Source organism: Podarcis vaucheri (assembly GCF_965113315.1).
Source record: "Podarcis vaucheri genome assembly, chromosome: Z".
Lineage (NCBI taxonomy): Eukaryota > Metazoa > Chordata > Lepidosauria > Squamata > Lacertidae > Podarcis > Podarcis vaucheri.
The window spans coordinates 26322107-26348873 of NC_138758.1; the positions used below are offsets into that span (position 1 = coordinate 26322107).

General features: G+C 41.2%; 1 protein-coding gene and 1 long non-coding RNA gene across 3 annotated transcripts; one reads left to right on the plus strand and one right to left on the minus strand.

Moving 5' to 3' along the window:
• The first annotated feature begins 544 nt into the window (after nt 1-544).
• On the plus strand, nt 545-5182 carry LOC309524219. Its single transcript, XR_014215864.1, has 2 exons — nt 545-1144; nt 1210-5182. It is a non-coding gene; the product is annotated as an uncharacterized lncRNA (long non-coding RNA).
• Nucleotides 2285-26707, minus strand: IRS4 (insulin receptor substrate 4). Of its 2 annotated transcripts, XM_082208645.1 has the most exons (3): nt 23019-26707; nt 18450-18512; nt 2285-6439 (listed from the first exon to the last, which is right to left on the minus strand). In XM_082208645.1, exons 1-2 carry the CDS (start codon nt 26617-26619, stop codon nt 18475-18477), a joined length of 3639 nt encoding a protein of 1212 aa, XP_082064771.1. In that variant the 5' UTR covers nt 26620-26707; the 3' UTR covers nt 2285-6439; nt 18450-18474. The 2 variants fall into 2 exon arrangements, with proteins under 2 accessions (XP_082064771.1, XP_082064772.1); XM_082208646.1 differs by lacking the exon at nt 18450-18512.
• Between the last annotated feature and the right edge of the window lie 60 nt (nt 26708-26767).

The window sequence follows — 26767 nt, forward strand, 5'->3', positions numbered from 1 at the left end:
CAGCTGTAAAATTGGTACAAGCAGCCAAGCAAAATGTTCCTTTTCAGATAAATGTATTGGTTATTCCTGAAATTCTCCTGGAGCAATCCTTCCTAAGAGCTCAAGGATGCATTGCCCAGGCTTCTTCAGAGCAGTTTGAACATCTCTGATGGAAAACACCAGGTTTAATTACTAGCTGCTTTAAACTCAAATCCAAACTCTTCTTTCTCTTCACTGAGCAGCTAAATTCAAACCTCCCCGCTATTGCAGAACAATAACGTTTCCCAGTCAGCAAGCAGCTTAAGTGCCTTGTTGTTTTAGCCAAGTTGTTGATCAGCCCTGGAAGAGAGGGCCCTGTGGGGTGTTTCAGTGCTGACGGTTTTGCCTACTAGCTCGGTCAGAGCTGCTGAGTTCTGAGCCAAACTACCAGCGCAAGCATTTACCATAGTCTAGGTCCAATGAGGTCTTTCACAGCAGAGGCCTCTTTTAAGCAGTTATTATGTTAAAAAAATGTTGCAACAGCCCTGACCGTGTTTGGATAATGTGCCTTGTTTATTTACTGCTGGTATGACTTGCTGCCATGTAGCAGGGAGTTGTGTTTTCTTTTCTTCTTAACATATGCTGCCTGCTATAACATGAGGCCCAGAGAAAGGGGAGCTGGATGGGGCAATCTGTTCATCCAAAAAGCATGCAGAACACAGAGTGACTGTGTTGCCAGTTGCGATTTTTATCTTCAAAGAAGAGACCAGGAGGGCTTGTACGTGTTTGATCAAGAGAGAGCAATTTCATTCATTTATTCATTTGTTTCAAAAAGCCATTTTTAATTTCAATAGCGCCTTAAAATCATGCCTCAACAACAATATTTTATTTTTATTTATTAAAAAATGGTTTTTTCATCTGCTAGCTAAACTATAAACTTAGGCGATTCTGCTGGTCACTTCTTAATGAGAGTGGCAGGTTGCTCCTAAGTATGCCTAATGCATTAGCAGCAAGACAAAAGAATCCCTCACTCAATAATGCTCACCCCAGGGTGGGGCAGGAGGGAAGAATAGGGAGAGGGACCCTCTACTTGTGCTAGAAAACAAAATGTGAACATGCACCCCAAATATTTCTTTCTGAACAGCAGCTTCTAGTTTTGAGAAACTGGACTGATAAGCTGTAGTCAGTGAGCTTCACAATAAGGTTATGGAATAGAAAGAGGAACCTGAATTATGTGCTCTGGTGAGTGAGATCCTGAACCCAAAAGTCTTCTACACCTTTTCCATACAGCTTCTGTCCCATTTCCATCTAAAACACCTCACATGAGAACAATAGTAGAGGGATTCATGCAGCACATTATAACTGTAACCAGAAATCATTGTTGTCTATTTGCTCAATCTTGCCTGCTCTCTTTATACACCAACAGCCAAGAAATTAATGTTGGGTCCTAGAAAAGCCCATTGATTTTCATGGCCTTAGGTGTGACTAATTCTGAATGGGATTAGGTTGAAAGCCTTCTAGATGACCTGTACTAACACACTTGGGCATATCTAGTGAAGGAAAGAAGCATATTTTGGTCCAGCAGCAACTTACACCTCTAGTGATTTAACTGTATTAAGAGCCTAAATGTCTTCAACCAATAAAAACTACAGGGATCATGAGCTATTTCCAAAGTATGAGTTTTACAAAAGTTAAATGTTTGAGTCAACTCCTGCTTTTGACTGATATTAATATTCTAGTGTTTCAAAACTGGCAGAACACCTGAAGATAAATTATTTTTCTTAATGGAGGACAAGTTCATATGCTTCTTTAAAAGCAGTTTTCTTGAAGAGAGTGGTCTATTTTGTGAGTAATGAAACTCATGAACTGGGGATTTCAGGATCTTAGCAAGAACAACTATTGCATTTCCTGATTTCAGAAGCGTGTCTGAGATTACGGGGCTGGCCGTAATACTTTCATGAATATTACATTGTCCACATCAAAAGGCCACTCCTGTGAATGAAGCAAGTGCTGTACATTAATGGCTTACAACACTGGTATCAGCTCTCAACAGCCCTTCACATGCTCCATTTAAAAATCAGATTAAAAACCCACAACTACAATGAATTGATCAGTGCCATCGGCTAATGAATGCTTTGAGCCACACTAAGTATTCTTGCAGCATTTTAAATGAGCCATAATAGTTTTTGGCTGAACAGATCCAGGTAATTTGCATGTAGAGGATGCTAAAACTTAAATCCACTCTTAAAAGTTGAATGAATGTATACAGAAAAGCACTACTTTAGCAAGCAAGCCGTTTTAAATAAAGACTCAACTGCACCAACACTACCATGAACACATTTACTGCGAGTAGCTCTATGGAAAGCCAATTCAGATAAATATAAACACTATACAGAGCTTCAAGCCAGTCTCCCAAAATTGCAAATGTGCTGCATTTTACCATGAAAAATGATGTAACAATATTTACAATGGAAGACACAGCCGGATCAATCAGCTCAAAACTTTTTAACAGATCAGTGAAGCAGAAATAGCAAATATAATGAACAGTTTCAACCATATATGTTTTAGTTTGTACAGACAATAACTGTCAATATCAAATTAAATTTACAGGACAAACGTTGTTCCATCATTGGTTTTTCTGTACTATACAGCAGCATAAAACGGGTGGCTGGAAGGTTGCCCACATAGTGATATGTTTTACATAGTTGGAAAATGATCTTCCAGCACAATACTGAATAAGTTAGTTGCTGTAAACTAAGACAAAAAAGATTGCATATTTATTATGCTGTACCTGTTAGTATTTGTACCAGTAGAGTTGAGGTTACCCATTTGCTTATTTATTCAGCATTTGTAAAATCAGTGCTGTATATTGTACCATGGCAGCCTCAGGATCTAATATTTGTTAACATTTGTTAAACCTTTTTCAGAATCATTTCTTAACTATCACCCAATTTTCATTTTTTAAATGAAAAGATGTAAAGTACCTATTGCATTGTTAATTTACAGAGTCCAAACAAAACGTACATGGCAAGACAGTATTGTGGTCTAGAAAAGTGGTCATGTTTTTAAGTCAAAATCTGTTTAGCAGCAACTAGTTAACTATACTCTTGAAAACCTTGCTTTTCTAGATTCAGATATTCATCTGTGCTTTTAAATTCTGCAGCATATTTCTTTTCCTCCTTCTGATTCCTGGGCTCTGCATAAACTCATGGATGCCAACTATATGCCAGCTATATTTGTCAGAAATCACCTATATCACTGTGTGACATGTATATTAATACTAACCAAAAATAAATTCCAGTACACAGTCATGAACATCAAAACTGACAGGAGGATCTAATTTGTTATACAAACTGGTCCAGTACGGTGGGTCTGCCACTTACAACCTTACACGGGGTAGGGTGGGGTAGAAAATAAATGGGAAGCGGGGGAGCCTGCTATTCCATTTATTTTCCCTTTACCCACACACCCAGCGGGTTTTCCTTCCTCACCAGCCTCTGGGTGGTCCTGCAACGTGATTAAAGAATATTGGGAGTGTATTTATAACAAGCTTAAACAAATGTTTAAAGATCTTTCCCTAAAAGCCCAGAGCTGTTTCTCCTGGGCGTAATAACATCTGAAGTCCCAAAGAATCAAGTGAGTCTGTTGCTGTATGCCACCACTGCTGCTCAGATTTTACTGGCACCAAAATGGAAAACGAATGTCGCTCCAACAAAAGATGAGTGGTATCATAAATTGTTGGAATATGTGGAATTAGCGGCTATGACTAATAGAATAAGAAACAGAGATGACCAAAAAAAAAATTTAAGGAAGACTGGAAGTTATATATGGAATATATGAAAAATCATTATAACAAGATAATTAACCTAGCAGGATGTGAGCACTTCAGCAGTGTAAGTTATAACAAGAGGTAAAGAGAGGAAGAATGAAAAATTTAGAGAAACAAGAAGATGTGGTTTGGAAAGGATTAGATAAGAAACCATGGAAGGAGTGGAAGGGAAGTATATGAAAGGATATATTGGTTTTGTTTTGAATGTATTAGTTTATGTGGTCAGTATTATGTATTTAGTTTAGTTTATGTATCAGCGGAGAATGTGTAACAGAAAAGCAAATAAATAAATCAAGAAAAAAGGGAGGGGGGTCCTGGGTCACTTCCAGAGCTCTCAGGCCTCCTTCCCAGAGGCCAGTAAGAAAGGAAAACCCACTGGGCACGTGGAAAATAAATAAATGGGAGGCGCAGAATGGGAGGTTCCCCCCACTCTTAATTTATTTATTCCCCCCTCCACATAAGGCTGTGATAGTGTAAGTAAAGTGGTAGGCCCACTGCACTTTGGAAAGGTCGGATGTCAAAAGGTGAGGCAACCCTTACTCAATACTTGTACAATATACAACGTAGAGGAATACCAGCTGTGTGGTGCCTGAGGATTTGTTTACTGCTTTCAACCCTTTCAGTTATCAGTGCTTCTAATTATTAGTATATACTATAAGTTCTAACAACTAGTGTCAGAACCAATAACTAGTGTCATGCTCTTTAATGACGTAAGTGAGGCACCTGGCTTCTGGCTACAATTTTTAATTCCCAATTTAAACAATAATCTTAGTAAGATAATGTATCCCTTTCCCCATATTAGGTATAATAGGACAGATTTTTGTCCCCTAATTTTGGAAAGAAAGAAAAAAATAACTCCAAATGAAAAGGGTTCTTCTACTAAAGTTTAAGGAATTTTTAATTCCCAATTTAAACAATAATCCTAGTAAGATAATGTATCCCTTTCCCCACATTAGGTATAATAGGACAGATTTTTGTCCCCTAATTTTGGAAAGAAAGAAAAAAATAACTCCAAATGAAAAGGGTTCTTTCACTAAAGTTTAAGGAATCCTCTCTATAGAAGCTCTACAGCACATCAACATTGTAATGCAGGGAAAATATACAGTTGTAAAGTCTGCATTTCTCCCCCATTTGAACTTATAAAGAAATCAACTCCCTGCTAATCCAAAATATCATTAATGGGGGGGAAGTCTACACAGGGAGATAAAGAAAAATGAAAACTATAATCAAGATACAACCAATTCTTCAGTTCTACCTTTACATTCGAGATATTCTCAACAATTTTCAATTTAAGAGGACATAGGATTATAAAAATAAAAAAGACAGAATCCATAACTCTCTTGCATCATAAAGCAAAATTTAACCAACCCCACCCCCACCCCAAGTCTCATTTAAGTACCATTTCTCTCCCTTATAGCATATTGTTCTTGTGGCTGTGAAATCTCACCACAATCTGTGCATGTGTCTCTCTCTCCAGAAGGGAGCCAAAGATATTGTGTGTGTGTGTGTGTGTGTGTGTGAGAGAGAGAGAGAGAGAGAGAGAGAGAGAGAGAGAGAGAGAGACAGACAGACACTTGGGTTACAGACTAGTTTGATGCATGTTTACCTGTAAGTCCCACTGATTTTAGTTGTTCTTATTTCCTTACAGTTGGTACAGGATCAGGACATTTACCTGCCTTGGAATAGGAGAAAAGGCTGTGCTGCGTGCGTGCACACATACTCACACACACTTATTCCTCAGAGATTGCAAATTATCTTTACAGTATGCTCTAGCAGCAGCTGTTCTCAAAAGTGGCCACTGATGGAGCAAACAATAAATGACTTCTTTGCAAACACAGCTACAAATGTTGAGGATCAGGGAGGTGGGTTGGAAGGCAAAGAGAGGTGGTAGCTTCTCCACCTATTCCATCCTGGCCAAGGCATGAAGTGGGTGAAGCTAAACAATAAGCTTCTCTTATGCATGTAAGAGAAATAGACAGGCAATAGAAAGAGCATGCATGAGGAGGGGGGCATGGAAGAGATTCTCTGGTAGCCTATTTATTAGGTAGCAGGGTGGGGAAGGCTGTATGTGTTGCAATTGTCTATTCAAAACATTGGCTGCAAGCCTCTAGTCCCAAAAATATAACCCACAGATTTCAATGAGACTTACAAACAAGCATGCTTAGGATCAAAGCCTTGGCCTGTTGTTCCCATCCCTTCAAAATGGTTTTAAACTGCAATAATAATAATAATAATAAAATTCTAAACCATTTATAAAACATTTATGCTATCACTTCAAGTACTAGAAAAGCAAAACTCATATTAGGTAGATTCTCAGATACCAAGTGACTTCTCAAAACAAACTTATGGGAAGTGTAGAAGGAACACAGCATTCACCTTGTCTCCCACACAGATATGCTAAGGGGGGAGGAAAGAAACCTCTGTCATCAAAACTTATATATGACCAAAGTTAATTTGGAAAAGCACAACTGTAGTCTCAACCAACACGCGATGAAAAATCATTCCCAATGATGCATGTCTGTGTCTGTGCTGGTGGAAGTGAATGGAGTTGACTGGAGATGGGCTCTGCTTCCAAAAGCACCACACAGTTATGGAGATACCAGCTGGAAAGCCTGCTCTTCTCACAATGGTTTCCATAGTAATGCCATCAGTCTAAGGGAAGAACAAAAATATTTTAGTGCAAGTGAAACAGAAAAAAGACCAGTTTGGTTTATTGTACATGGTATGCAGAGCACAACTGACAATTGAGGAAATTATCATGATATCCTTAAGACATTAATCAATGCATGTACAATCATGATGGCCAAGTTTAGATCCAGGATGCTGGGAGGAACCACTCTCATTTTTTCTTCTCCAGGATTTATTGTATCCCATCAAAACTTAAGGTGCCTGGAACATTCATGTCACATGAACCATGTATTTCAATCCACTAAAGCTCATACATTCAGTTTCCCCAGCTAATCTGGTGGTACAAAATTGGGACTAAGGAGTTGTGAAGCACCTGCCAAGTCACAATATAGAATTAGCATGTGGTATGCAGTCCAGTGGCTACTCTTAATAGCCCTGATCTATTCCACCTTATGTTACACAAAGCAATTCTCCTTTAAAATGATTTCAAGGATAATCTTAGCTGAAATATGGCTCTTTCACATATTCCCATCAACATTTTATGAATCTTGAAACCTCACAAGGTGAAGAATTAAAAATGGAGCAGTTTGAAACTAGAGGCATCAAGTGTTTTGAGGGATTTCTTCAATTAAGGTACCATGCGTTACCTACATACCTCACCTACATAGGAGCAGGAAAGTAAGTGTTAGTTTCCTTAAGGTAACCCACATGAAAGTTCACCACATTCAGCAGATAGTGGGAGTCCAATGTGGAGAAATTTATCCCAAGAAAGCTTAGTATCACAGCAGCTTTCACAGCCTGTTAATATTATACCAGTAGATAGATACACACAACATCAACAACCAGAAAAGGCAACCCAAAGGTCAGTGTGTGTTTCTTGTCTCCCCAATATATTATTTATTTGGTTTATATAACAACTATGAAAACCACTGTCATAATTCAGTAACTAGAAATGGGATCTAGCAATTCAGTTCTCCAACTCCCCTCTTCAAAGAAAATCTACTTAGGTAATAATAATAAAAACACATTAGGAATTCCAGCAATACTGAGTACTGAGGCAACAATCCAAGTGACTTTTTTTATATTTGGTTGGATTTTTTAAAAAGTGACATTTTAAAAAACAATGTGACAGACCCTGAAGACTGAGTGATTTTCTGCATGACATCACAAATGGATGAAAAACATGGCAGAAGGAAAACTGCCCATTCTGCTTGCAGGGCAGCTGCTCTCCAACAACTCAATATGTGAGATGAACAGCCACCTGGAGCTGAAATGGTCTCCAGAAGATTCACTAGCCCCCAAAATGTCATTTGTCAGAACACAAACCCAAAGTTCTGTGGCACTGGGGAGGAAGAGCTAGCACAGGACTATACATTCCTGAGTAAAGTTTTTAAAATCAAATAAAAAATATGTCTGTGGTTAAATGTTTGTGTGTGTGTTTGTGTTTCATTCTGTCTAAGTGTGCCTTCATGTCCCCAAAGAACATATTTTGTCACTAAGAAGTACAAGCAAGGACAAAAACTAAAGATCGTTTCCAGGACCATTGTTCCCTCACACTTTAGAGATGTTTCTTCCTTACATGCAGCATCTGGTTCTATATCTGAGAAGTTAACATATCAAAGGAAAATAGTTAACATTGTGTGGGAAAGGACATACTGGATTCCTCCCCACTTTATTTTTTCCACAACAAGTTTAATATCTAAAACTAGCATTACCCGAAGTCAATAACTGCCAGTTCCTTACTGTCTTCAGTACTTTTCCACTGAACTTTTCAAAACATTCATTACACTCCTGACTTTCTGCACTTGGTACCAATTCTTCAGCAGCTTAAGTACCTTTGAATAAGCACTATAACCCATATAGGCAGAAGGTTGCAAAACACACTAGCCTGGTTCACATAGCACAGGAATTCAAACTGAGGGTTACTGGGACTGCACAAGTGTGAGGGTTGCCAGAGAGGAGGTCAGACCTGATTTGTTCCTCCCTAGTCATTTTTTACACTGAGCTGAGCCAGATTCATGTTAAAGCTCTTCCCTCGCTAACCATGAGCTGCAGCCAAAGTTTGATCTTCACTGAAGTAATCAATTTGTACCAGGGATGTGCACAAAAAAATAAATTGCCCCTGAACCCGTCTCATTGGCATGGATATGACATCTATCTTTGCCTCTGATCTGGGGCAGAGGCTCATCTCACCTCATTTTCCAAAGCCTCAGGTGTCATCTCTATTGAAATAATCAAGTGCCTATAACTTTTTTCTCTCTTTTCTTTTTTGCATAATTGGATGAAAACGGAATGCATTAATAATAATAATAATAATAATAATAATAATAATAATAATAATAATAATTTATTATTTGTACCCCGCCCATCTGGCTGGGTTTCCCCAGCCACTCTGGGCGGCTTCCACAGAAACCAAAAAACACTAAAATATCATACATTAAAAGCTTCCCTGAATAGGGCCGCCTTAAGATGTTTTCTGAATGTCAGGTAGTTTTCCATCACCTTGACATCCGATGGGAGGGCATTCCACAGGGCGGGCGCCACCACCGAAAAGGCCCTCTGCCTGGTTCCCTGTAGCTTCGCTTCTCGCAATGAGGGAACCGCCAGAAGGCCCTCGGCGCTGGACCTCAGTGTCCGGGCAGAACGATGGGGGTGGAGACGCTCCTTCAGGTATACTGGGCCGAAGCCGTTTAGGGCTTTAAAGGTCAACACCAACACTTTGAATTGTGCTCGGAAACGTACTGGGAGCCAATGTAGGTCTTTCAAGACCGGTGTTATGTGGTCTCGGCGGCCGCCCCCAGTCACCAGTCTAGCTGCCGCATTCTGGATTAGTTGTAGTTTCCGAGTCACCTTCAAAGGTAGCCCCACGTAGAGCGCATTGCAGTAGTCCAAGCGGGAGATAACTAGAGCATGCACCACTCTGGCCAGACAGTCAGCGGGCAGGTAGGGTCTCAGCCTGCGTACCAGGTGAAGTTGGTAGACAGCTGCCCTGGATACAGAATTGACCTGTGCCTCCATGGACAGCTGTGAGTCCAAAATGACTCCCAGGCTACGCACCTGGTCCTTCAGGGGCACAGTTACCCCATTCAGGACCAGGGAGTCCTCCACACCAGCCCGCCCCCTGTCCCCCAAAAACAGTACTTCTGTCTTGTCAGGATTCAACCTCAATCCATTAGCCGCCATCCATCCTCCAACCGCCTCCAGGCACTCACACAGGACCTTCACCGCCTTCACTGGTTCTGATTTGAAAGAAAGGTAGAGCTGGGTATCATCTGCATATTGATGGACACCCAGTCCAAACCCCCTGATGATCTCTCCCAGCGGCTTCATATAGATGTTAAAAAGCATGGGGGAGAGGACGGAACCCTGAGGCACCCCACAAGTGAGGGCCCAAGGGTCTGAACACTCATCCCCCACCACCACTTTCTGAACACGGCCCAGGAGAAAGGAGCGAAACCACTGTATAACAGTGCCCCCAGCTCCCAACCCCTCTAGACGGTCCAGAAGGATGTTATGGTCGATTGTATCAAAGGCCGCTGAGAGATCCAGCAGAACTAGGAAACTAAGAGCCCCTTCTATAAAGAAATGAAGTCTGCTAGACTGGGCATCGAGGGGAAAAGTAAGAGGAGGAGCGTAGTTTTATTTAGGACATGGGGTCGCCACATATCTGATCCTCAAGAGCTTGGCTTAGCTGTGGAAAGTCATTCACAAAGTGGCCAGGATCAGGGTTCAAACTACCTCCCTGTCAGTTGTACTTCTCAAGCTGTTCTTGGAAGGCGTAGCAACTCCAACTGCCACAGCTGTTGCTCTGAACACATTCAACAAAGAGGAGAGCCCTGGTAGAGGTTAGAAGCTACAGCTGTCATTCACAAACTACACTCCTGCATCTCAGGTTGGAATCTACATTTACAGAAAAGCTTGGAAACACTTTGGGGAAGTCTAAAAATGTGAAGCAGTCTCAGTATCTCCAAAGCAGAATAGTCATTTGAGGCCCGTGCCTCATCCAAAAGAAATGGCAGAGTCCTAATGAATATGGGCGAAGAGGCTCCCCCACTATTTCATGAAACAAATACTAGTGCAGGGCTGTGCGAAGGAGTCATTGGAGAGCCAACTTAGTTCCCAGTCCAGTCCCCAAGTGCACGCCTAATTTCTCCCTAATAAGTGAATGCTGGCCATATATTCTTCCAGAGAAAAGCATAGTGCTTCATGTAACAACACTGTTACAAGGAGGGCAGAACATACCCTAGAGAACTAAAATTTAAAATTTGATTTTATGTTGCTATGCACTTTTTAGTGTCTCAGTTATTCTTAAGTTTAAATCATTCACCTACACATTTGCTTTGCTATATTCTTCACTCCTGTGCTAGCTTCTAATAATTTTAGGGTTTTTTATTACATACATAAAATGTTTATGTGCAACATTCACATTTTAAATAAAAGTCACACACAACAAGTGTGCTTGGTCTGGGAACATAAGAAGAGCCCTGCGAGATCAGGCCAAAGTGGACCATCAAGTCCAGCATGCTGTTCTCACAGTGGTAGCCACATAAACATGCATTATTTTGATGGTGTTTGACTGGCAGTGACGTGATGCAGTAAGAAGTATACATGCCAGAGAAATAAGAGAACTTCTTCTTTCTTGTCTGCATACTGCTTCACTACCAGGAAGCCAAAGAAATCCCCAAAGGGGCAAGAAGCTAACAAAGGGTAGCTGAGAGTAGAAAAGCACATCACCTCTGGTCAACACAGGAAGCAGCTACTCCTGCAAACCCAGCCTGTATTTCATCTAACTTAAGAACTCACATCTGACTGCAGTGCCCGCCCTTAAGAATACTAGGATCACATTGGGGTAAGATATGGACTAGTTGAAGCAGTGTTCAAGTGTGAACAAAACCTCAGTGAGTTACAGCACTTTATTAATGCCCAATTAAAAGGCTCACACACTAGCCTTGCTTATACCTACTAAGCCAAGGCCTCTAGAAACCCAAAATGGGATGATCTTACAATGGCTTCATAGGATGCACAGGCTCATACTTTTGTCAAGCCATCTGGGGAAAGGGCAAGTGTCCTTTTATTTATGTTTTTGGAAATGGTGATTGGTTATGATATGATAAGCCAATATGCCAGGTACATAGGGCCCAAGGCATTTAGGTAAGATAAAATTCCTAACAAAAACTCTGCCCAAAAAACTATAGGGAAAGTTGATGCACTTCAGGCAACCAATCACCTTAAAAGGAGAAGACCTATCCTGCATTACAATCAAGGGTTAACAAAAGCAGAAATGATTGTTGTAGACAAAGTCTAAGCATTTGGAATTTGTGAAAAATGATTATGATGATCAGACCCTGATTGCCCCAAAGGACCCTAGATGTTGTGGCAATCTCAGAAGCATGTTATCCTGTGCCATTCACATAGGCTGTAATTGATGTGAATTGCCCCCTCAAATGTAACTGTCCAATCTCAAAAATTCTTATCCCACTTTAAAAAAAGGGGAAATCAGTGTCAAGGAATCACAAACATTCCTACAAGTCACAGCATTTTATTGTATTGACTCCTACTTTACTGTACCGACACAAAAACTTGCAGTGGTTTTCACCAGACAGAAAGAGCAATAGTGCATCTTGTATCTTCTTGCAAATAGTGGTACCTCTATTTACGAACGCTTCTGGTTACGAGCTCCACTAACCCAGAAGTAGCTGCTCCTGGTTGCGAACTTTGCCCCAGGATGCGAACAGAAATCCGCGCTCGCAGCGGCAGGCCTCTCATTAGCAAAAGCGCGCCTCAGGATAAGAACAGTTTCAGCTTAAGAATGGACCTCCGGAACGAATTAAGTTCGTAACCAGAGGTACTACTGTATACATACCTGCCCTCCCAAAAGAACCTCTATTCAGAATCACTAAAAGAGCCACTCCTTTAAAAAACCGCACTCCTGAACAAGTAGACTGTGCATCCGATTCTTGATGAGAACTAGTGGCAACAGGATATATTCAGCTCTACAAAAATAGTATAGCAAATTCAAAACAGGCAAACAGAAAATTAAGCTGCCTCTGGCCAGAGGCTGAGGGAAACACTCCAAGCTAGACTGTTCTACTGAACAGCCCTTCACCACAACAGATGACACACTTGCTTTACTTTGCTGCTAATGTGGTCACTAAACAGACTAGACTCCAATTAAGTGAATTCAGATCCCTTTGTAACTGTAGATATAGTAGAGTGGAACTTCATATTCCACCTCAAATGTGCATCTTCCCAGCCCAGTCAGTCACTGCTTCTCTTGAGGCAAAGCAGAGCCAGAAGTGTGACATTTTCAGGAGAGAAGAAGTGTGCAGGATAATATGTGGCCTCTCCTCTGTCCCTATTCCCATGTTCCAGATCTCTTGTATGAAATGGGAATGCGAGTCTCAAACCCACCCACCTCCTTCTCTTATAGAAATTTCATTCTTCTGGCCCTGCAATGTCTTGAACACATGGATTAAAGGTAGCATGTTTAAATCCACCCTTAAGAATTTCCCTCTCTATATTTTGTACACAGCTATGGGTACAAGTACAAAATACACACATGCTATGTCAAGTTTGAAGGGCAAACACATGGAAAGTTTGCATTTAAAACCAAAGAAAAAGTAAACTGATCTTTCAGTCACCACGTCACAGTACAACACTTGGGACCTTCTATATTCACTTGGGCTGTTTATACTTGGGTACCCCAAACCAGTACAAAATACGAAGTGAGAAACAAGTTTTGGGTAAATGGCTCATTCAACTAGAATTACTCATCTGTAAAATGGGAATAATGACAGGGCTGTTGTGAGGATGAATTAAGTAAAGCACTCTGCACCTGAATAGCATCACAGGAAAAATATCACATGGTGCTGACTCAAATACAGTGGTGCCTCGCAAGACGAAAAGAATCCGTTCTGTGATTCTCTTCGTCTAGTGGTTTTTTCGTCTTGCGAAGCAAGCCCATTGACGGATTAGCGGATTAGCGCTATTAGCGGCTTTTAGTGGCTTATCTGCTGATCGGATCAGCTGATAAGCGGCTTAGAAAAAGGGGGGGAGGGGAAAAAACCAGCAGGAACTCGCAAGACATTGTCGTCTTGCAAAGCAAGCCCATAGGAAATTCGTTTTGCGAAGCACCTCCAAAACGGAAAACTCTTTCGTCTAGCGAGTTTTCCATCTTGTGAGGCATTCGTCTTGCGGGGCACCACTGTATTCCATCAGCACAAGCAATGTTGTAGAGCAGTGATGGGCAAACTTGGCCTGTTAGCTAGGGATGATGGGAGCTGTAGTCCAAAAATAGCTGGAGGACCAAGTTTGGCCATCACTGTTGTAGAGCATTCATAGCAACTAATAGGGTGATCCTATCTCAATGATGAAGATCTTCTCAGAAGTTTAAATGCACAAAGGGCACAATCTAGTCCTTCACACCTCAAGCCTATATATGTATTCCACACAGAGCTGCATTCACAGTGCTGACCCTTCATGTTTGACTAAGATATAAATTCCTAGCATAACTGAACCAGTCCTAATTCTAATCAGTGGTGCCACTAGGGCTGATAGCCAGGGCTGAGGTCCAGAGTCCTGTAGCTCTGGAGGCCTCCAAATCACCACTCAGAAAAATGGCAGGTGATGAAGGCAGCAGCAGACAAGCCCAGCATCAGCAGCTGGGCCGCTGTGGGCATGTCATGGCCCACAGGAGTTGATACTGTCAACAAAACATTCGTTCCTTTTAAAAAAACATTATAGTTTCCTACAACAACATGGTGCTCATTCCCAAGTAAATCTGTTTAGTATCAGGAGAGCAGAAGCAAACATCATTTATTTTCTGTAGTCATGATAGAGCTACAATTTAATGAGTTTAAAGTGCAAAACTGCACTTGTTCAAAGTGTTTCTTTATTAAATTACAGTTGGCAAATTTGTTTTTTTTCCTCTCTCACCTATCAGTACTGTCAAAGCCAATGTAAAGAACAAGTGTTGGAGGGAGATAAATGCTAATTGCTAATTAACACCTGCCATCTAAAGCCCCTCCCCCAAAGACTAGTGTCTAAAACTACAGAGTTCCACCATTGATTGTGAATTTCCATGATTTCATAACAACAACTGAACACAGATATACACAGCTGCACAGTTATCTTAAGTAACTAGAATTAATGATTACACACACACAAATTTAGAAGAACCCAAGAACATCTGTCTCTGATACCTTGAACAACAAGTTTCCAGAGCATGCCCTCATAAGCAATACTAAAAGTAGCTAGAAAATATCACTACAGCCTAGCTTGCAATATTCTTGAAGGACTTTTTTCAAGCAGAAATAAACATGGGAAGGATTAAGAGCTGTAATGGCTGAAAAGTATGGAAAAGAGCAGGGACCAGGAAATATTAGGATTCAGTAGGCACTTAAACCAGGTGCAGGAAAATGTCTTTTATTTTTTACTAGACTCCTAAGATCCATCAACTGGGGACAAGTGCAAGTGCAAAAATTGATGGTGAATGTGGAAATACACTTACTATAATGAAGGAACAAGGTGTTACTCGTTACTTAATTTGTAGTCAGAATCTGCAAATCACTCAGATTTACCAGTGGATCCAACTTCTGCCTACAACAACTTAAACACTAGAGCTACTATATAAGGGAAAGTCCTAAATAGCAAAAAATACATTAAGAAGGATATAAGAAAAAAGAAAAAGAACATGATGGCATAGTAAGTTATGTTATCCTGAGTCAGATCATATCTTTCTTATTTCTACCTTGAAGTGCCAGGGACTGAACCTGCAAGGTTCTGCATGCAAAGCATGAGTTCTGCCACTGAGCTACAGCTCTTTCCTAAATGAGAGCAGATCATCCATCACCCCAAACTAAATATAAGAAGGATCAACATTCAGTAAGGCATGGACATTCTCTCTCTATATATATATACTGTGGTACCTCTGGTTACGAACTTAATTCATTCCGGAGGTCCGAAACCGTTCTTAACCTGAGGTACCACTTTAGTTAATGGGGCCTCCTGCCGGCGCACGATTTCTGTTCTCATCCTGAGTTCTTAACCCGAGGTACTGCTTCTGGGTTAGTGGAGTCTTAACCTGAAGTGTTTGTAACCCAAGGTACCACTGTATAGTTATAGATACATACATAGATATAGGTATCTCTTACATTAAGTCTTGAAGTGCCTACAGCTGTATACATCAGGGGTAGTCAACCTTTTTACACCTATCACCTGCCCACTAATGCATCTTTCTTGATGGTAAAATTTCCTTACTGACCACCAGTGCTTGATGGGACAAGCAAGTTTAAAAGGTTTTGCAAACATTTACTTCATTTGCAACATCTTTCTGCTACTGTTTGTAGGAGGAAAAGGGAGGAAAGAAATGCATCAAAATGTTACTCTCCTGGATATTTTACTGAGATTTTCCTTTTTTTACTTTGGAGATTTCATTTGCCACACATTAAAACAGTAGAAACCCACATGTTTTTATTATGCTAAGTGTTTTATGCAGTACATTTCCAATGGTTCCAAAGAATCTCTCTGCCTTTTCCTTCCACAAAAGCCACTTATTGAATTGGTTAAAACCGACCCCCTTCCAATACCACTAAGTCTATTATGTACCTACATTTCTCTCACTTCACTAAAGTATTGAAAGGCATGTTATGAAATAACCTACAGGATAGCCCTTTCAGGAAGTGGGCAGCATGTCTGAATGTTGCCTGAGATCAAATACTTCTCACTGTACAAGCTAGTATGTCAGGATAGGGAGTTCTAGCTTAGGTTGAAATGCATGTGGAAGGTGTACGTGACACACATCTAGAGGAGGGGTGGGAGGAAGGAAGAAGGAGAGGGAGAGGGAGGGAGGGGAGAGATTGAAGAGGGACAGTGGTGTAAATGCTGCACCACTGATATCTCTGAATCAGCAATTTGGCTCTTAAACCTACCTCCCACAGACACCTCTCTTACTTCAAACACTCTCAATGTTTCCCCTCCCTACCCAACCATGGGACAGGGTAGGGAGTTTCTTGGTATACGTGTGCACATTTGTACACAGCCTGAAAAACCAAATATAAAAGTTGTATTAATTCTTCAGAAAAAAGGAGATCTACATCTGGGCCATCAGATGTAAGGCAGTTAGGCACGTAGCTATTATGCCTCCCTAATGTAATTCTGCGCCTGCAACAGATAAAGTGCCTTGCATAGTCAAAACAATGTAACAAGCTCCAGCTGCTGAAGTGCTTCTTGGCATAAAGGTGTTAAAGGCACAGAAGTCCCGCCAGGAAAAAGATGACCACCCCAATAATTGTCTCACAATCTGATGCTACAGTATCCAGTATATGCCAATTTGCTTCTCTAAAACACGGATGTTTCTGTTTCAACATGTATAGTATGAAGGTGATCATTAGGTTGCCTTTAAGATGCCTAATAAAGCTACATGTGACTAAACTTAAAAAACAAACAGCAATTTGCAGGGTGGGCCAAGGCGGAGGCACTCTGGGTCATACAGACCTTTTAAAGATGAGTCACAGTTTTAGGACAAACAGTGGTAAAGATTTATCCTTCCTCCTTCCCACCCCTCAGCCACAAAGTAAGATTGTGCAACTTTTTAAAAAACTTTAGCCTACATTGAACAGAAGCTGTCAATACCATCCTATTTATTATAAAGAAATGTTTGGACATTCTTAATTGCAAATATTCTCCCTTAAATATTAAAAACATTTTACTTTAGAAAACCAGGTCTTGCTTTTATACTACAGTGGTACCTCGGGTTACATACGCTTCAGGTTAAATACGCTTCAGGTTACACACTCTAACCCAGAAATAGTGCTTCAGGTTAAGAACTTTGCTTCTGGATAAGAACAGAAATTGGCCTCCGGCGGTGCGGCAGCAGCAGGAGGCCCCATTAGCTAAAGTGGTGCTTCAGGTTAAGAACAGTTTCAGGTTAAGAACAGACCTCCGGAACGAATTAAGTACTTAACCTGAGGTACCACTGTATAAGCAAACTAAGGATTTGGTGGGAAAAACTGATCCCAGGTATCTAATTATAATGAATAAGTGATACAAGCTAGGATTTCAAGCCCAGCTCACCCACCATCTGCTAAAACACAGTCTTCTTCCTCCCCTTCTCTCCCCTTGCCAATAATAAATTCTTCCCAAATTCATGGAGGTACAATGCTTTTGTCACTTCTGGTTGAATGACACTTTTGCTTGCACAAAATTACAATCAAAATATGCAGGATCTAAAGGTCCTATGTAACTGAGTTCCTGTGGCAACTACATATCTGTTATTTGCCTCCTGCTGCCTTATTCTTGTTTGTTCCTTCAGTCACTCTGATCTCCTGTCCTAACAGTGTCCTAGCAATAAAGTGACCAAATGCTTTTCATTATCTTCAGTTAAGCTCTCATCAAAGGCCAAAATCCAGTGCTCAGTTATGCTTACACTGAAGTTCCAAGCATTTCAAGGAGACAAGTGTACCAGAATACAAGGGTGCAGTTTTCAGCATGTGAATTTGCCTAGTTAACTAGTTACAATGGACTCCCAATGTTGATAAACAATTTGTTTTTGTTTTTCTTAAGCAGCAAAAAAGTATTGACTTAGCATGCAATGATGCAGCTTCCAGCAACATGCTACGTTTTTCCAGTGCAGATTAGCAACATCAGTAAAAGGTAACAGATTCTGTACTTTGCTTTGGTAAAGGAGATACAACAAAGAAGTATAATGAGTTTAAAGAAAGTTGTGAACAACATGCCTGAACACCAACTAGAAGAATATCAGAAATGCAACACAACCACTAAATGGGCACTGGAATGTTTAATATTGTTGCAGGTTTTTCTGTTATGTTCCATATATACAACTTTTTTTCTTTTAAAGTCAAGAATCAATTCACTTTCACATTAGTGAGCAAACCTATTCTGTTTCACAGGAAGGTTCTTAAATTGCAGGTGAAGAGATATACTGTGATTGCAGGTACAAGTTCAAGCCAAGTATTCAGATAGTTCATTCAGAGTCATTCAAACAATACAATATAATTTATCTAAACATTTTTACCCAGTTCTGCAGCAAAAATGGCTCACTAACAAGGAAGACAGTTTCTTCTCTCAGGCTTATCATCTAAAAAGACATGACACAAAAGGAAAATGGATTGGGGCATGAGGATATAAGAAAACTCAGTTATAAGCACTTCTAATGAAGGGAGCTTAAGGTCTTCTTCCCCTCCTGTACTCACTTCTCAGCTTTCTAAATCACTGTGTGCTGGGGTGCCAAAACTGGCAAACAGCAAGTTAAGCAATTCCTACTAGCCAAGATTACAAATTGCAATCAAACTGTGAACAGTAATTTGGCAAACCAGAAAGTGATCTGTTGAGACCAGGGGGAGGGGAACATGCGTGGCTCATGTAACAGCCAGAGCTCATGTAAGGGAAAATATATTAGATGAACTGTGATATTTCATGTAAATTATGAACTTAGTAATGCACTTGGCTGGCTTCCATTCTTTTTTCCAATATTTCCAAATCTTTTAGCATTCTTGTACTTTTCTTTTTTTAATAACATCTTTATTGCCATTTGCAACCAGAGCTTATATATTTAAAAGATGTTGTTACACATAAAGAAAGGAGAAGTAGAACATATTTTAAGCACATTAGTTGGGGAAAGTGATCTATAACAAAAGCAAACATTTTGAAGGGTTGCTATATTTGAAAACCTTACATCAGTGAAGCTTAAATAAATTTAAATCATGCCAGCTTGGACCAAAGGATCTAACTTAACTCTAGCAGCTACTTGTATTACAGAAAACCTCCTTTCTGAGGGAACAATTTGGAGTGGAGAAATATTAGATCATTGAGAGGGTCTTTAACCTTTTCCCTGCCTGATGCTTTTCTAGCTCCACCCCAGAACACCTCAGTGGCATTCTAAAAGATAAATATTCCTTACAGGGATAAATATGTATATAGAACGGGGGGAGGGGAGTTAAGCAGAAAAGGTTAGAAACCCCCTCTCCTACTCCTAAAATGGATTTTCTGTGACACAAGTGGTTGGTGTTTTATGTTACACTCACTTGTGAATAATGTTTAGTTAAGTCTATAAGAAGTCACCTTCAATTTATCACAAAATTATATGGTACTACTTCCCTAGTTTCAGTCATTCAGAGATGTGAATCAACCCTTTCAACTTTTCCCATTCACAAAATTGATGGAGGAGGAGCAGAGTAATAACCTCAACAGAGGAGGAACTGTTTTCAAGCTTTTTATGTGGATCAAGGTAAAATGGGAACTTGAGGCTTTTGCAATCACTGTAAGTAGAGGGGCCCAGGCTTCTAACAATGAAACTTCAGACATTCAACAGTTCTTGTGTTAACAATTTTACAGTGTTGAATTATAAGCACTTTCAAGTTTTATTTCCAGGTATCTTATGAAACTTTTTGAGCTTTGCTGTAAGAGCAGTAATCTGTTTCAAGAGGGAAATAAAACTGCATATGTTATTACAAGACCGTATACAAACTGATGAGAAAATGTGGAGTTCAACAAAAGTGACCAGAAACTCAAACCTTGCTGTAGAGTTTTAAACAGAAATGCACACACTCTAAGCTACCTGTCTCAACAAGAATGGTATGATGCTTCAGAGTGTGACGTCACAGTTCCCCCGCCCTATCTCATACATCTGAGACACTACTGAGATTTTAACTACAAGTCAAAATTTTCTAATAAAAAAAGAATTATTTAAAATTTTGAAAAATACTGTCACATTAGAGAAAGCACCTGAAAAATAAATGTGACTACATCCGTCATGTTTCATGGCTGACTTTTATCACAGTATACTGAAGTTAATTCTACACCTCCAAGGTCAAACTGGGATCATTAGTAATCTACAGAATGCATAAACAATGTTGTACCTGCCCCACCCTCGAAGGAACTCATGTAGACTTGTGCATGGGACAGGCATGCTGTTGAGTTCTGCAATTTTTGCTCTTGCTGGTGAAGTGAGAATGTAGCAGCCCCAAAAGGCAGAAGTCACCTATTGTGGAACTCTAACATTTCATTATTTTGCTTGGCCTCCCCACCCGCTCTGCTGTTCTAACTGAGGAGATGCTTCAAATCTCTACTTGTAGGAGTTCAAAAGCTCATTGCTATTTTCAACTACCAAGACATTTCTTTTAAGTCTGAAACCCGGGCTTTGTCTGAATCTACTGATTGGCTATGTAACAGTCAGATGAAAATAATGAATGATTTGGCCACATTCCAGCATAAAGTCAATGAGCTTAAGCACTCTCAAAGTCTCTGCTGGATTGTGCCCCTGCCTCTAGCAAAATCTCTTCCTTATATACACTTTAAAAGATTTTTTCAATGAAGTACTCACTAACTTGAAATCTACCTAGCAGACTCAGCTACTATTACCAATGACTGAATTTTCTTAACCACTTCCATATTTTAAAGATTATCGGGACCAAAGATTCACATAAAGAAGTACATAGACACACATGATTAGCCATATGCAAACTGCTGTCAGGCATGTTTTTAAAAAACTTAACTTGTAATCATCTTGGTTATGCTTCAGTTGCAGCAGTAACAGGCAAATGTTTTCAACAGATGTTGAAAAACTGATGAAAGCGTCCAAAGTTTAAAACTGGTAGTATGATCAGAGCTGGAGGGTAAGTCCCCCCCCCACCTTACACTGGTGTTTTTTGGAATTATATTGAGCAAAGTACAATCCAAGTTTGAAAAATTCAAGAGAAGGCCAAATTCAGTACATTTCTTTACCACTTCTGTTTCTAATTAAATGGAGTTTAACATACAAGAGGAAGATACTCCAAGTATGCTGTCATTCACTGGTTTAGAAGAGCAGTCAAACAACTTGGATTTAACCACAGCAAAAAGAGGGGCAAAGAGAAAAGTATACCAAAGGAAATAACAAACTTTTCAAAACCCCCAAGCAATGCTAACAGACTGACTTGTCTTTTATATACTGTAATCTCTTCCCAATAGGAGACTCGCCAAAGAATCTAAACTCATGCAATCTCTTAAAGCCTCTGAATATATTCAGATTGAGTTAAGGGGTACCTAGAAGCCCTGATTCAGCATTTCAGACAGTTTATCAAAGTCCAGTACATTCTTTGCATGTCTTTGTATCAAGCGATACAGGTATAATTTTCTAAGTAACAAAAGCAGGATACCTATTACAGTACTCAACTGTGTTATATTGGATTTTAAAAGTACTATTTGCACAAATAATTAGCTACAATGACTGAATAGCCACTCTCCATTAAAACAGTATCTAGATTAAGATTTATAGTGGAAAACAACTGACTTCCACCTTTTCCTCCAGAAAAAGCTAAAAATCAAACAAACTATAAACTAAGACCAAGTCTGCAGACACGTTATTAGGTTTTAAAAGAAAGGGTTTGATCAAGGCACTATAACACTATTGCAGCTGTAAGATTCTAGCTGAAGTAATCTAGAATGCTTACGACTGTCAGAATACTGTACTAACAGCCTTCTCATGTCTTCCATTCTGCATCGCTACATTCTAAGGAGCTATTACCAGGGTATCACAGCAGAAGTGTCTGTGATGCACAACTAAATCAAGCCTTCTTAAAAAATTGTCACTGAACTCACAGGACAAATGAGAAAACCATTGTAAAAGCTGCAATTTTATGCATGCATACTAGGAAGCAAGCCCACTGAACTCCATTTACTTTTCTGTAAAATACAGTATGGAGAGAATGGTGCTGTATGCCTTCCAAATTAGCATCTACATTAGAAATGCATGCCAGTTTAACTGTCAGAATTACCTATACCTCAAATACACATACACACACCTCTCTCTTTGGAACGAGGAAGAGATTTCGTAATACTCTGAAACCTGCAACCTCTTCACAAAACTACATTTCCCAGAAAGCTTTGCAAGGGAAACCACAACTGTTAACCCCTTGTTAAAAATCAGATTATATGTATAATGCAGTTATGAATACAGTGACTTTTAAAAAATTACATAAGACTGCTATACATGAATAAAATATATCACTTTATTCTGCACATCTCAAGGTAAACTGCAGTCTTGATGTGGCTTTAAGTTGGACTTCATTGTAGAGGGAGCAAGGGGAATTGTGGCTGGAAGTAGCAGGTTTGCTCCGCAGAACCTCAGAAAGCAGATTCCTCCCTTAAAAGGTACCCACAACCATGCACCAGGGGATAAATTCCAATCCATTCATAAAATCTAAAGTAGTCAGATTCCAAATAAATTATTGTTATTTAGATGAACTGATGTCTATATTTTATTAGAATGTTGAAAAAGGAGTGTGGCAGTGACCCCAAAGTTGGTAATGAAGACAAGTATGAGGACAATTTACTGCTTCTCGTATATTCTGTGATTATTTTACTACCCCATACTCATAACGACAATTGAACAAAAAAAGCAGTCAATACATGTTTTCAAATTAAAAGATAGGAAACACTTGGGCCTTAATTGTGCATGCAGAACACTCCTTATGTGATGCTGCCAGTGAAAATACTGCACTAAATAGGAAAAGGGGCAAATTTAAAGAAGAAAATAGTGATTTACAATAATATATTGAAATTATGCATGCATTAATTTGTGTGAGTGATTTAAAAAAATACAAACCTTTTCTTGCAGAGTTGCACTTCAAACCATCTGATCTGCTGAAGTCTATGCTCACATACACTCCACTTTCCAGATTCAAAGTACCATTTGGGAGGTGGCAGTTTGGTGAACTAGGGCTCTCCTCACAGTTTAGAGAATTATCTTGTAAATTTAGAGCTATATAGTTCAAGCCATTCTGAAATCCAGTTGAAGTATCTCTGGACATCTTGCTTTCATGGCCATCTGAAATGTGTTCTTCAGGTTTCAACCACACATTGTCAAAAGAGGCAGAGCTGTGCCTTTTGCTACTATCAGTAAAGAAAGAAGAGGAAGTGGTAACAGTGCCAGTGGAAGAAAATGTTTCAGAGCTATGCCTTCTCCTTCCCTGTGGATCAGCACGAATAACTTTAGGTACTACTGGCGGATCAGGACTAGGAACTGAGAACTCACTGCTACCAGCATATTGGTCAACAATGCACAGTCTATTAACAATGGAAGGAGGACTATCAATCTTTAAGCCATTTTTGCTTTCGGTGGTAAATGGTCCAGGTGGCATTGCTGCCATGTTGAAGGTCATTTCTGTATAGTCATCAATCCTACCATTTCCTTTGCTAACACAAGCAGTACCAAACGAGAGCCTAGCATAATCAGAATCAGGTGGATTTCTGGGAATACTAGAACTTGCATAAATTGAAATATCTGTCAAGGAGTTGGATAGTTCTTTAGCAACCTTTGGTGACTGAACATCAAGATCAACACTCATGTAGTCAGAAAGTGGTGACTGCCTATGGTCACTACTGGAGCCAAGAGATGATGGCGATCCTTCTGCAGATAAAGAATAAGGTGTATTACTTGCCTTTTCACCGAAGTCGATATTTATATATTCACCAGGACTAGATGGCTCAAGTGGAATTGTACGATCATACATTCTTGGTATAGTGTTACTACCTCTAGTGCCTAATGGAAGTCTTGTAGGCCTGGTAATTTTGTTCTGTTCAAGTCCTTCATCTGAAACTTTCAGCACAGATGATTTGGAATGGCCATTAGCCAGAACATCATTACTGATATTGTTGTCATTTTCAGCTCCACTATACAATAATTTTCCTGGTGATGACATTGGAACGTATTCATCATGCTCACCATTTTCTCCTGACTGAGTCTTAAAGCTTCGTGGGAGAGAGAAATATGAGCTAAAGTTTTTGGAACTGGTGTTGGTATGCATATAATTTGAATCACTAGGTTGCTTTGGAGCAGCTGAGTTTCCAGGTGACATATCCATATACTCATTGTTCGCCAACTTCTCATTGCCACTTTTATTAAAGCCAGTTAAAGGACTACGTACAGGTGAAGAGATAGCCCTAGGAAACATCATCATATATCCTTTGGAATCAGCCTGTGATGATGGCCAGGAACTGTTTATCTGCTTTGGAACAGACACACTTTTAGGAGTCATTGGCAGATAATCACTGTTGCTTGCAAAAGAAGATGCAACTCCTGGCATCATTGGCATGTATCCATCATCTCTGGCTTTATTCCTGCTTTGATTGCATACAGAATCAAGGGCAGATTCCCCATACACTGGTTCAGGGTTATTTTTGAATTTTGGCGATTCAGAAAAAGGTAGGCGTCCATGGCTTCCTGAAGAAACTTCATCTAATGAAGTTGCTGTTTGGGTTGTTTTCTGCTGTGCTGGTATAGAAGCAGGCTTAGTTAGAGAGTAAGTTCTTTTTCTGAAGCATTTTTCAGCCTCCCGGTAATCATCTCTTGAACTATTATTATCCATTTGCTGCTTGCTCATAGACATATATTCACTTAAACAATTTTCTTCTCTGATTGGAGGCGTATTGCCCAAGGAATCTGGGGTATTACTCCTCACACGGAAGTACCTGAAGTCGCCAGGGCTGGAACCATATTCATCGGAAGAAATGAAACCTCCATCACTTGGGGACCCACAGACGGATGAACTGGAAGGCCTGATGAAGGTATCGGAAGCTGATCCATGGCCACTACTTGAAGAAACACTGATGGGGCTAGTAGTGGAAGGGAAGTGAGAGACTGGCAGAGATGCAGACCTGGTGTGATAAGATGCACTAAATGCTGCTCTAACATATCGTCCACTTCCTTCTTGACGCCCCAAATTCATCCTTGCAGTATTCAGATGAATCAAACTTCCAGTAACTGACCTAAATGGTCTGGTCATTGTCCCCTCCCCTTCACTGGAAGTTCTGAAACGGTAAGAGCTACTGCTCTTGGTGGTTGGAGGGGTCCCCCCAGTAACACTTTCAGTTCTGGATCTTCTTTGTAAGCCAGTTTGGCTAGGTGGCAGGTTACCCAGGTGCCTCCTAGTACTGATGAAGGAAATGGGGTTGGTGCTGCTACCACCACCGGAAGACTGGCTCTTACTGCGAGGTCTAAACTCAGAGAAGGCTTTCAAAGCTTTCATGGTTTCTAGGAAGGTTTCATGCATATTCTGGGCCACCACTGAATCATCCACTTGCATCCAAAGCTCACCTGGCCCAATGGAGGCAGATCTGCCCACCTCAATGAAAAAGAAATTTTCTGAATGCCCACACCGCCGAATGTTCATTAGCTGTAAGTGGACAGAGGGCACCTCACTATTCAGCTTAACAAGGTGGATGGCCTTGGTGGAAAGACACAACCTGTACACCCCAGTCAAATTTTTTGTCTGCCCCAGTCCCTTGGGTTTCACATTTACTTGCCAAACTTCTTTGAAGACGGTCCCTGGCCGAAGAGCAGTCCCGTAATGCTCGTCGTCGTCATCCAGCTGCGGATCAGCCTGGTCTTCCTGCTCCAAGAAGCCCCTCTTGCTTTGGCTCATGAGCTCACTGATTGCCTGGTACCAGCTCTCCTGCTCAGTCTCGTTTTCGGCAACCATTGCAAAGTACTCATCCTTGGTGTACAGGGCGATGATGTGCTTGTGCTTGGCATCTGCCCTCCGGCTAACCGTGAAGCACTGGTACAGAGGAATCACCCGCTTCGGGGGTGGGCAGCAGAGGGCTGCGCTCCCACCAGCCGCCGCCGCTGCCGCCGCCGCCCTCATGCTGCTCTTGAACTTCTTCTCGCTGTCGTAGTACTCTAGCCTGGCCGGGGCCAGGTGGCTCTCCACCCGCAGCACGAAGTACCTCTTGTGGCCATGCTTCTGCTTCCTTAGGTAGCCGCATTTCCTCACGTCGTCCCCGAAGGCGACAGCGGACGCCGCCGGTGGGGCAGCTGCCCGGCTTGAGGGCGCCGAGGGGCCGGCTCGCGATGAAGCCACGGCGCCCCCTCGCCCCGCGCCGGCGTTGCCCCCGGTCGCCGAGGCGTCCTCCTCCTGGACGAGGCAGAGGGAGCTGCTGGGGGATCTCCTCAGAAGCAGCATCAGATGGTGCGGGGGCTGCGCGGGCGGCGGGCAAGGGGCGCCTTCCATCAGCTCCTGGTCCTCTTCGGTAGCAGCAGCAGCAGCAGTAGTAGCAGCAGTAGCGGCAAGCCTGGACGCGCTGGCCCGCTGGTTGTGGCTGTAGCCGCCTCCGCCGCCTGGTGCTCCAGCGGCAATGCCCGCAGCCCGGTCTCTCGCCTCCAGCACGGTGCAGCCGCCTTCTCCGCCGAGCATCCCGCTCGCCATTTTAAGGGGCCAGGGCAGGGTCCGGACCGCCGAGCCAGGCGGCGCCGCGCTTGTGCAGCGGGGGGGGGGGAGGGCGGGAGCGCGAGGGGGGTGGAAGAGCCGCCCTCCTCAGAGGCGAAGGGTCTCCCGGGCCCGGCTGGACATGGGT